The sequence below is a fragment of the Clupea harengus genome, chromosome 10, assembly GCF_900700415.2.
Source record: "Clupea harengus chromosome 10, Ch_v2.0.2, whole genome shotgun sequence".
Lineage (NCBI taxonomy): Eukaryota > Metazoa > Chordata > Actinopteri > Clupeiformes > Clupeidae > Clupea > Clupea harengus.
Window position 1 is genome coordinate 26,229,489 of NC_045161.1, and position 12,557 is coordinate 26,242,045.

The window sequence follows — 12,557 nt, forward strand, 5'->3', positions numbered from 1 at the left end:
ATTATGGTCTTTGTATTTTCAATGCAGCTCAGCACAGCCTAACTGCCTTACCTTTTATAGTGTACACTTTTCATGGCCAGTCATAGACTGTTCATCTTCACATGATTCAGAGACTGTGGGAATAAAACATGTCATCTTGCTGACTTTATTGAATTAACAAGTGTGGCAAGTATTCTGTAAAATTAAGACTGTACAGGGTGACATTTGCTGTCCTTGGTAAGAGGACATTTGATTAAAAGCCACGGTAGGAAGCGCTTCAGCAATGCAAGTTAACACAATGCTAGCAGCATTGTCATTGCATTACTGGGAACTCACAATTACAGAAAGCACCTTGGCTGCCATTCTAGGTGTATGATTACACGTCCGGACTGGTGAACACACTGTCGAGAAGTAAATAAACTCAAACATTTCATTGAAGATCTGTTTGCAAATAAATGCAGCATTACTTGAGCTTGAAGGGGTTACATAGCACCTTCACATAATCCATACAGCTGTCAGAAACACTTTGTCAATGGTCTAATCTGAGAATGAAACAACAGAATTCTGCACTTTTCTTTTTAGGATCAGGTTAAAAAAAAGCCTTTGAGCTTTTCAGACAGTTTCACAGAAGAAGGATTTTCCAGAACACTGCATTGCATTTTTTTCTAATTGGGTTTTTGGTTAACTTTACTCAAACATCCTTTGCAAAAACAATAGGAAACGTCTTCAAGTGTGTGCTATGTTGCATCATATTTTATAATTCCTCGTCTTGAAATGTACAGGATTTGTTGAATTACACCTTTATTCTGACAGTATCATCTTATGAAACTCAATAATCATTACTCCAACTAACGTGTTGCTGAACAAGTTCTTGTTTTCCATCCAAGCTACAGGGGCAATACTACTATACAGCTGATATAACACACTGGGCTATGGGCCAAATGCCTGCTTACGGCCTTGTTCTCATTCATCTACTTTGCATTAGTGTTGGCAATACTGAATTAAATACATTCTGTTTTAAGGTTTACCACTATTTAAATGACTACAAGCAGACTATTGTGCTACCCTGGTATGATATTTTGACAGTGACAAACATGTTATGAACGGTAAAGCAGCTGGTAGAGTTATAGGCTTACGATTCGCAACATTCAGAGTGTAATATATAGATACCACAAGAAAGTTCAGACAGTGTGCCAAAACAAAGTTACATTAACATGCTTTTCAGTTGCATTTAAAAGTAGTGCAAATTCCAATCAAATGTTAACATGACTTCAGTTGATCAACACAATTGTAAAGTTGAAAATGAGTTATTTGGCCTTTTGTGACACAAACACACAATTACACATACATACATACTCACACACACACACACACACACATACATACATACATCAGAATACAATTTTCTTTGAAACCCTACAGCGCCTATCTCTGTAGCATGGGTGTTAACATATGTGAGCAGGCCTCACTGTCCACTCTAGGGAACTGAAAGGCACAGTAAATTGCGCTGGATGAAATGAGGCAGACTACCACTGCCCTCTACCCCTCCCCCACCCCCCTTAAACCCCAGCCACAAGTGGAGTGGGTGAAGGTGGTGAAGATGGTGTGGCTGGGGCCTCCAGGAGCCTCCATGCTTGCTGCCGAGGACATGTGCTGGGAACAGTTTGCTCCTGGACCGGCGCCGGTGCTGAAGGTCCGGGACAAGGGGACGGGTTCTGCAGGGCCGGGATTCCTGGGGTCTAGGTGAGGCTGGCGTTGGAGCTGCTGGTGCCGCTGTTTCTCTTCTGGCCGCTCTGTATGATGCTGGGCACCTGCAGCCCTGTGTGGATGGAGAAACTGCCATTCCACACCTACAGGGGGCGATAGAGCGAGGGGGAGAAGAGAATCATCAGAACGACTTCTGAGATGATATCATGGGTATTTTAAGTTTTACAATAAAACAGACACGTCTGCCGCGGTCGATTTTCACCTCAATCCTTATTTTCAGTACAAATTAAAGAAGAACCCCATGACAATGACCCTTCCAGATGTGTTCATAATAAATCTCTATGAACATATCAAGAGCTCTACAGACAGATGTGTATCTTACCATAAAGGCAGGAATGACAGGCTGCTGGAACTTAGTTCTGAAGGTGTGGATGAGAAACTTGGTTTTGGCGTTGTAAAAGGACAACGTTCCTGGAAGAAGAATGTAGACTAGTCATTATAGACTGGCCATGCCCTGTCCAACCACGGCTAAATCACTGGTTCAACTGTAATGTTCAATGTAGTGGCTGTGAATGTGTCAGACATAACTGGGAACAATAGGGATGACTACCTGGGAAGCCCTATTATGTGACTCTCTACCTGTGTATGATCATGAGCCTACAACGTGAAGAAAAACATCTGCTTAAGTTTGGTCTTATGTAGTAGTAGTAGTAGTAGTAGTTGTAGTAGTAGTTTAGTAGCAGTAGTATAGTACTATAATAATTTCCATATTTCCACATTGATTTCTTTGGCTTTAGAGCCGCATTAGTGTTTTGCACTCACCCTCCTCGTAATTGCAGTAGACACCGATGCGGTCGGGGATGGGGCATTCGAGTGTGCGGGCCTTGTTGTTGTGCTTGGCCGTCAGGCTCTGCTGCAGCCAGTTGTTGAGGTGGATACACCAGGAGGCATTGCTCTTGCCCAGCTGGTCGAAGCGGCCCAGGGAACGTAGTGCCACCCCAACTGCAAACGCCTTGCTCTCCTTATCGAAGCTCACCTCCCAGTACTGTTGCCCTGCATCAATCATGCTGTCACCTGAGCACAGGACAGAGAATTAACACAAAACTAAGTGTTAACATTAATCATTATTGTGCAACCAACACCAAACACATGTCTATCTACTTATATGAGTCACCTTCTGTATGTTTGTGTGACTATAGGGCCTTGTTCAGGCTGCAAGCCCAAATCTGTTCTTTGGCATATTCAGATTGTATCCAGAATGATTTTTGAAAATCCGGGCAGCAAAATAACACATGGAATCGGATTTTTGCTAATCGTATCCAAACCATATTTGGAGGTCGTTTGAAACGTGATTCCAGTGCATCTCAGTCCGGATGCTCTGGCTGCTCAAATCGGATTTCAAAGTATCTATTTTTTTTTCACTGGCATTGCAACACACAATGACAACGTCAAATCGAGAGTGACGGAAGTGCTGAAATTCATGCTGCCACTACACTGCTCCTACGTCGTCACCACAGCAACCCATGCAAACAGGTTGGTGATGTTTGAACGCACAAATCCGATCTGATCACTAGCGAATAAGAGTGTGGACAGTCTTCTCAAAAGATCTGATTTGAGAAACAAATCCAATATGGCTGCAGTCTGAACATAGCCTATGCCTGTCTATCTGTCTTGGCAGTTACTGGTGTGTAATGAGAACTGTAGAGATGGTCCTGTATAGCAGTACAATATGTTTTGGACAAACGCTCTTTTTATCCGAAGAAGCAAAAGGTCGACCGATGGTTCAGAGGTCAGAGGTCATCACTCATAAGTGTTTCTGTGTGTGTCTGTGAAATACATTAGGTACGTTCTCCTGGCCTCCTTACCGAGCACAGTGTAAGACTCCGCAGTGAAGCGGTCTCTGCCCACCCGAGCAGAGGGGGTCCTCTTTGGAGACATCATGGCACATCTGTAGAGGGACACAGAAAGAAGTCGAAAAAGAGAGAGTCAGAGGATATGAGGGTAGGAGAGAGATGACGAGACCTCTGTCCCTGTGGCAGACCCACTGTAGCACAAGGTGCTATTAACAGCAACACACTGGGTTGATTCCCAAAGAGCACACATGAACTACTGAGGAAAATGTACACGTGTACCATAAATCGCTCTGGATAAAAGCGACTGCTAAACGACTACATGTCAAAGCGACTGCTAAAGGACTACATGTAAAAGCGACTGCTAAATGACTACATGTAAAAGCGACTGCTAAATGACTACATGTAAAAGCGACTGCTAAAGGACTTCATGTAAAAAGCAGTCGCTAAATGACTACATGTAAAAGTAAATCTCCTCCCAGACAGACTGAACACAGACGGGGGCAGACAGTGGGACCTGGCGGGAGAGTGCATAGGCGAGTTGGTCCGGTTCTTGTCCTTGCGCATGTCCTGGACCTTCCCCCCGCTGCTGTCCCACTCCACAGTGAGGTCCTCCACACGCAGGTTCTGGTGGGAGGAACCCGCGTCCAGCTTAAACGTGAAGGCTGTGGAGGAGACAGAGACACAAGGGAAGTCATTTCTTAGGCTGGTACCTGAATGGGAAGCAATAGTGTATGATAAATGTGATAATGATAAACACACATTAACATGCTTTTGAGTTGCATTTAAAAGTAGTGCAAATTCCAGTTAAATGTTTATTTATGTTATTACTCCAGTTGATCAACACAATTGTAAAGCTGAAAATGAGTTATGTGGTCTTTTGTGTCATTAAATGGCTACATGGTTATATCAGCATTGGTCTGAAGACGGTACAACGTACTGAACAAAGTACCCAAGGCACAGATTTACATGTGAGCGTAGATCTAGTTTCAGTTTCAGCAAAAAGCTGTGACTGCAAAATCAATGTTTCATTGTTAAATACGTTCTCCATGGAATTAAATGTATAGTCACATGATATGTTTGCAGTAACAAAGAGAAATATAAAATGAATTATTGCTTTCACTGGAAATAAGTTAAAGTACCCTGCAGTACCCTTACCCTTGTAAAAATAACTTTTATTATTATTTTATTATAATTATAATAATATTTGTCATTATGTCCTGACAGTAGTGCATGAGACCAATCAGGCTCCCCTGGCTCCACCTAGTGCCCATAATGCCACCGTGACCGAATCAAAACAACCAATCAGAGCCAGGAGGCGTGTCTGACAGAGTGTCAGTCACTGCAGGTGCACATGTTGCAGGCAGCCCCCCCATGCTTTCACTCAAACTCAATAGCTTCAGTGAGCAGCTAAAACTACAGAGGCAAAGCGACAGGCAGGTACCCCCTGCTTGATTTATGTTTGATTTGACAACCGAAACAAATTAACTATAAAGCTAAAAGGGTAACAGTTACAGTAACACTCCGTAGCGCATATCTCATGTTCCTGTGATGTTGCAGTCGGACTAACATTAGCTTTTTTCCGATGCTAAGGCTACTGGTTAGCATGTTTTTTATTTGAAAGTTGCCCAGGCTTTTGTGTCGGTTTGGTGTTTGTCCTGATATTTAGCCTCTGCTCTCCTATTGTAAATCTGTTCACTTGAAGATATTACATGCTTTTCCTTCGTCATAAATTGTATAGTACAGTTCTAACATGTTTCATTCCCAGTAAGATAACGACTTAAGAAAGCCTCCAGCATAGCCCTGGGCCTGCAGAGCAATGTCCTTGAACTTTGACATAACTCAAAGTCATAAAGTGGTTTACTGTTTATGTAGCGCTATTCACGACTGTTTCTGTTATCAGACAAACCTCTAAGCTCTGAAAGAAGTTCTGTAGATTATATTACTGTAGATAACGCCTGCACAAGAGCCTCCTCTGCGGAGGGCTTTTGGAGGCAGGGCTGGAGCGAAGCGGGACCTGGAAGTTGTCCTCGTTAAAATGTTCAAGTTATAGTGGCCTGATTTTTTCACAGATTGTCTGTCTCATGTACTACTGCCAGGACATAGTTTTAGCAAATATGGCAAAAGGTTATTTCTACAAGGGTTCCCTGCTGCAGCTTTGAAGGATCAAAGGGACACGCCTTGTGACAGACAAAGGAAAAAAAGGGTGTTGTGTCCCCTCTAAGTGTTATCAGCAGGCGTGCCTTCAGTCTTCACACCTAAATACGAAAGTCCAGTTCTACGGTATCACCAGTCAATGGGAAGGAATGCAGAAAGCATTTGGGTACAACCTGACAAAGTTTCTTTCAACCTGTTATGTGTCAAGATAGCAAGTTCCACATTGGTCGAATCTCTCAACAATGGTTTTGACTGCTGGTGACGTCTGCTATCACTGCCACTCACCGTGCGTTTCCAGCGTGACCGGTTCAGAGAACTCCCCAGCCACCGCCTTGTTGCACGCCTTAACACGAAAGTTAATGTAGCGTGTGTCAAAGCGAAGCCCTGAGGAAAAACAACATCGGTAGTGTAAACACCAGAGGGAAAACAAGAACCTCACACCTTTTCCAGAAGCTTTGATTAGACTTAAAGCTGCAGTGATTCATAGCTTTATAGAATAAGGTAGCTGGCTTTACATCATAAAAATAGACGCTCTTTGAAAGACGAGAAGAAATCTCAGGGACTCTCCTGACCTCTGTAATGCAATGACTCAAAGCTATAATCAAAGCTTCAGTGGTATTAACCAATCAAGATCAAGACTCCAGATTCCAGTCATTTTAAATGCACATCACATAACGAAAGGTCTTTATAGTCTCGTATAATGGTTCAGCTTGCCTGAAGATAGCAAGAATCGGTAACAACCCTCTCAGCAGCTTTAAATGACACAGACAGTATCACTTTTTCAGACTTTATCACTTATGATGTCTTTTGATTTGTCATAATGATCACCATAGGGTTAGACTCGGAGGTGTTTAAGAGAGCCACCACATTTCAGCTTCACGTTGATGGTTCACTTCCCAGTGTCCTCACCTGTGAGGGTGTGTTCAGTCTCTCGGATGCCCTCCAACACCATCCAGGGGTAGTCCTCGCGGGCACGTGGCGGCCCCTCGTGGTTGGTCCGGCGGTGTTCCAGAACATAGTGGTCGATTTTGGAGTCGGCCTCCGGCAAGGACCACGTCACCATCACGGTGTTATCACACACCTGGCACTCAGAGACCAAGATCTCTGGAGTTGCAGGCACTACAGAGAGAGAGAAAGAAAGAGGATAAGAGAGAGAGCAAGGGTAAGGGAGAGAGGTCCAGTGAAAGAACACTTTCTGGATCCATGTTTTTGGATTTGTGAGTTGAGTTGTCTGCTCACCTGGGAGAAATTTGATTGCCAGCAGCATCTCTCTCTCTTGGGTAAAATCAACCATCATGTGGTTCATGTTATCACTGACCTTAGCCTTCAGTGATAAACGAAAGGCAGGCGCCATAGTCACACTGCGCACACACACACACACACACACACACACACACACACACACACACACACACACACACACACACACACACACACACACACACACACACACACACACACACACACACACACACACACACACACACACACACACACAAATTAAAACTAGCACTACCTACTAGACAAGAAAATTATCATCTCAATAATCATCACTACGTAACTATGAATTATCTCTATGAAGAGCCATGATTGGGCCCTTTTAAGTCACATGCTGCAACTAGTTTAAACAAAAAAAGACTGTGAGACTGACTGTGAATAAAACAAACAAAAGCACAAGGAGGATGAAGAGAAAAGTGAGACTCTGAGAAGTTCTATGAAAGACGACGATTATGATGATGATGATGATGATGATGACATGGTAGGTGAATTTAAGTTTGAGCGTCTAATAGGATTCGGTTGCTTGTGTATCTTTGGCTAAGATTGAGGATGAGATTACAGATTACAAATGGACAGTGGTCACTGTACCTATCCTTAATGTCTTTGGCCGCCTGGAAGCATAGAGGGAGAGGACAAAGAGAGGAACAAAGAGAGGAGGAGGTTGGAAGCAAGACTGAGTTTGAGATTGAGCTGCATCATGACCAATAGAAAGAAGCACCACAGAGTAAAGAGTATGACAGTTCTGTCTCATGTAAACAAAAGAGCAACAACAAGTGAGAGCTCACAGTGGCAAGTTCATTTTTCATCAATGAAGAATTAGCTTTGCATGTCACAAACACAAGAAAAAGTTGGTTTATAAACAAGATGATGAATTCAGTGAGCAGAAGCATTTATTTACACTTTCATAATCAACCAGCTTCCTGTTTAGCAAAACTACTTCCACTTTGGCTCAGCAGTCACATACTTGTATGTGAATGCCATTGCTTTTCTTTAACATGAATCTGCTGTCTGGATTAAGAGCAGCCTGTTCTGTACCTGTGTGAAGCCATCTGCTTCTGCGGAGCAGATTGTCTGATTTGCTACCTCCAGCAGTTCTTCTGAGCTCTCCAGAGCTTTGGTGCAGGCACCCAACTGATTCTGTCAGTGAATCCAAAAAATACTGAATTAGGACACATACAACACCAACATCCATGACAACAGTTAAGAAACACTCTCTCAGTCCCTACAACAAAAAAATGCTTTTAGGACAATGAAGATTACAGTGAAGACCTGCAGATCTTCCACAAAGCCGTCTTAATCACATTTTAATTAAGCGAAAATGTGTTGTCTTTAAGACACACTCTGGTGTCACTGTTGAGCGTCTGCTGTCAGTTTCACATACAGTTCACACATGGTAGTCTGGCACTGAAGAGTGGTGGCTGAGGCAGGGGCGGAGATCCCATTTCATTGTAGGGGGGGACAATACATGGTCAAATTTCAGAGTGTAATTCCGGGGGGGGACATGAAAAAATTGCTTTCACGAGAGCTAGCATAAACTGCTAAATACCGAATTCTCTTATCACATTTACAAACAGAGATTCGAAGTCATTTTAGAATGATCTAAACAGCATTAAATGTACTAACACGAAATATCTATTCACAGACAAATAATGTCCAAAGTTCAAGAGAACTTGATGCTCAAAATAAGTTACAAAACAGCTCAACAGGGAATCGAACTTGCAACCTTTTGATTACAATACGACTTCTCTACCTCCTACGCCACTGTCACTCCATATTGCAATATCAACATAGTTCATGGACCGCAGAAAAAGATGACATTAATTTAACTTCAGATAATTTAACAAATCTGGAGAGGCACTGAGATGTAGACCTACATTTATTAACTAGCATGAACCTGCCCTGACAGGACATTGTCCTAGACTTAGCTAGCTATCTTAACTGTGTTAATTACCGGCATGCGTGTGTTATCGGCAAACGTTCACGTTGTCATGCCAATCCATGAATAAGCTTATGTATATTTGTGCATATCGATTGGAACTTCGTAAATGGAGTTTAGAAAAAAAACTTCTTCTTTACATGTTCTTACTGCGTTCGAGAATGAGGTAAATCTCTTTACATATCGTGTATCATAGCGGCAGCGACAGGGGACAGAGGAGGAAACAGTCTGACAATCTGACCGTGTAGGCTACTGGGCTGATTAACTGAAACACGGAGCTGCCGGTAGCCCTGCCCGTTGGAAACAGCATGTGAACCAAACCACTTTGAGGAATAGGGGGAACATGATTTTTCAACACTTAAAAACAATTTTTTTACGTCTATAATTAACACCGCTTGTGTCGTCGTATTTTTATTAAAAAAAAAAAAATCAATTTTTTTTTTTTTTTTTTAGTTTTCAATGATTGTTGGGGGGGACAACTTTATGGTAGGGGGGGACACGTCCCCCCCGTCCCCCCCGGGATCTCCGCCTATGGGCTGAGGCTGCCTGGCACACAAAGGCCGATATGATGAAGATAGGATTATAACTCAGTCTGAGTAATCCCCAAGGGGATGATCATTAGCTTTGGTCTTATCATAGCGCCTCACCTCCATCTGAGGGCCTGACTACCATCCGCATACTCAACAGGCTTAGCCTAGTCTCACACAAGGCACTTTCTCGTCTCTCACACGGACTAAGACATCACAAGCACACATATATCAGATTACACATACACACATATACAGACACATCTACATACACACACACACACACACACACACACACACACACACACACACACACACACACACACACAATCCCACACAGACACACACTGACACAATCGCACAGGCACACTCTCATACACATACACATCATTTCAGACACACACTGACACAATTATATGGGCAAAGTCACATACACACATTTACATAGATGAAGACAGACACACACAATCCCATGTGCACGCACACGCACACGCACACGCACACACACAGACCTGTAGTTCATATGTGCGGCTGGCCCGCTCCTGTTTGACGCGTGTGAGCATGCCGTCCTTCAGCTCGTTCAGCACTGTGTGCAGGGAGCTGAACTCCGACTCCAAATCATCCTGCACGCGCGTGGAGTTGGCCTGCAGTCACCGTGACAACGGTACGGGGATGAGAGAGCACCCCAGTCAGACTCCATTCGGGCACCACTTTTCTGGCCCCCCGCCCGCTTTTATTGTAACATCATCAGATATTTCACTGCAGCTGCCACCCAGGAAAAGTGCACCACACAAGCAAGCAAGCCAGACAGCGTTTCTTCTGCCTATGACCTTCGTTTAACTGCCAGGAATGGGGCGATAACAGGATTGGGAGGGTGCACTTAGAATGAAAGGCTGATGCTTCATGAAGTGAACAAAACATAGTCAACATGCTGTGGATTACCACATAGCTGCCTTAAGCAAAGGACCTGGCCTTGATCTAGACTGGGTTGTTGAGCAATTAGTGTAATAACTAAGAGAGAGAGAGAGAGTTCAAAATGATAGTCTCTCAATCTATTAATGATGTTTTTCTAAACAAAGTTCGGGAAGAGCCCATAGGAGTGATTGACCATTGCCACCTCTGCAATTTAGGACATTTTATACCAGTACACCACGGGCTCCAGTGTTGCAAAGCATCCCACCTCTTCCCCATTCTCCTCCATTTCACTGATACGTAGTTCTAAGCTCACATTACCCAATATTCATAGGGGGTGTCAGTTTGCACACCGATCTCCGTTATAGGCACTCCAGGCCCACAGCCAGCTACTAAATTAAACTAAACTCTAAATTAAACATTCCAATGGGGGAACTAGTGAAACAATGGTAAATGTTCAACGACTCTTTTAGGATAGGCACCTTTGACTTGTGTTGGGGCATTTCAGTTATCTAACTTAATGAGCAGGAGTCTGGGAGTAGCCTACCTCCAAATTCTGCAGACTTTGCTTGAGACAGCAGACGAAATTCTGGATCTCCTCATTCTTCAGAGCCAAGGTGGTGATGATCTTCCGAAGAGACTCCTGTAGCGAAGATGGGTAAGTCAGAGTAAGTCACACAATCTCATCCCGGGCGAGCTTGGCTAACAGAATAATCTACAGGCCTCAAGTATCAGGACGCAGACTGTACTTCTCAATGAGGATGTCATGAAATTCTACCTCAGGGAATGCATGAGAGACAGCCTGAAGACAGACTTTTCAGAATGACCATCACAGACACATTTATTTGAGATAACAAAAGCTATTCAAATAAAGGTAAAGAAAAGTAGAACTGTGAAGAACCTCACTGAGGACTACAGAATGGCATGTATGGAATTCATAATAAAATATGAAAAAGTCGACTTCATAAAATGTAGTGGGTGTGTTCAATGCCCAAGGCTCAAGCGTGTAGGCTACTGATACATTGATACTGATACATTGCACCAAATAACAAAGCAACTGAGAATGTTTATTAGATTATTATTCAGCATTCTGAATGGCATAAGTAGGCTACGGTCACTGTAGCAGTAGGCTTGCCTACATCAGATCTGTCGCAGGTGTGCTGTCATAGTCTGCATATGAATCACTCCCTGAACCGCTCATCGGGGATAGTATTACATCACAAAAGCCTGTAAAGAAGCTTGGCCAAACACTGAATGCGCATTCATAACTTGATAATGCGTGTAGCCCGTGTTCCCAGCTGCGAAAAGGCGTGTTAATTGAGCAACCGATCGATAAACAAGTAAGCCTCCGACAGAACAGTTTCACATTTCCAGACCCCCTCTCGACGTCCTCTCCACGCCCGTCTAATCGGTTCAGTGAGGAAAGCGAATGCAATGCTCCTTGAGACGGAAGAGGCTTTACGCCATTACCTATCAGCGATTCACAACAGATGTGCAGCACAGTCCTAAAACCCTCATTCACAAAATAAGGCTGGTTGAGTTCACATCTGATCAAAGCTGGCTGTACACTGCTACGCTGTGGCAAAGGATGAACCGGTGCAAATTTAAACACTGAATCGATGTTTTGTCCGTGTCCTGTCACGGCCAGGCGCGGCCACCAGCAACGAACACAACACTAACCGCACTATTGTACCACCAGCAGAGTTATAGATTTAGAGGGACCCAGTTTATCTAAATTTTTTCCTGAATGTCAAGTATTTCCATAGAAATACGCGTAAGAAAGGTGTTAAATCAACTGTACGCTAAATACAGCATAACATGTCTCTAGCAAAGTGTTCTCGCGCACCCATTCCGCTATGCTGTCTTTGTAATGTTAATCATAGAATAGGCGGTATTGGTATATACACGCCTCCAATTGCTTCTTACCTTGTGCTCCCCCATGCTGCACGCTTACGGTGCCAATTGCAACGTTAAAATAGTCCAAAGACAGTTCTTTTCCACTACTTCAGCGACGAATATACACCCAACCTTTCACTATTCTGGTGCTGATGCTGCCCGGGTGCAGTGCATCCTCAATCGACGTCCCGGGCTATGGTCAGAAGTGCGCAAGTGCTAAAAAAAATAGGAGTTATGGGTAATGTAGTACATTTTATACCCATAAAAGTGTCAGCGTACTAAATCGCGTAGCAACACTATTTTTAGACGTTATGG

The 12,557-nt window shown here is 43.5% G+C and overlaps 1 protein-coding gene across 1 annotated transcript; it reads right to left on the minus strand.

Moving 5' to 3' along the window:
* Nucleotides 1–129: 129 nt before the first annotated feature.
* Nucleotides 130–12,550, minus strand: fsd1 (fibronectin type III and SPRY domain containing 1). Its single transcript, XM_031574603.2, has 13 exons — nt 12,273–12,550; nt 10,894–10,989; nt 9,947–10,078; nt 8,007–8,108; nt 7,560–7,582; nt 6,933–7,054; nt 6,603–6,812; nt 5,979–6,077; nt 4,054–4,201; nt 3,552–3,634; nt 2,509–2,760; nt 2,069–2,157; nt 130–1,829 (listed from the first exon to the last, which is right to left on the minus strand). Exons 1-13 carry the CDS (start codon nt 12,285–12,287, stop codon nt 1,719–1,721), a joined length of 1,482 nt encoding a protein of 493 aa, XP_031430463.1. The 5' UTR covers nt 12,288–12,550; the 3' UTR covers nt 130–1,718.
* Nucleotides 12,551–12,557: the final 7 nt, after the last annotated feature.

Bases quoted from the DNA above. Each gene is read 5' to 3' on its own strand.
- fsd1 (XM_031574603.2), bottom strand. The intron at 3,635-4,053 runs GTCCCACTGTCT...GTCCCTCTACAG, and splicing joins CCTATGCACTCTCCCGCCAG to ATGTGCCATGATGTCTCCAA. The intron at 1,830-2,068 runs GTAAGATACACA...CGCCCCCTGTAG, and splicing joins CTGTCATTCCTGCCTTTATG to GTGTGGAATGGCAGTTTCTC.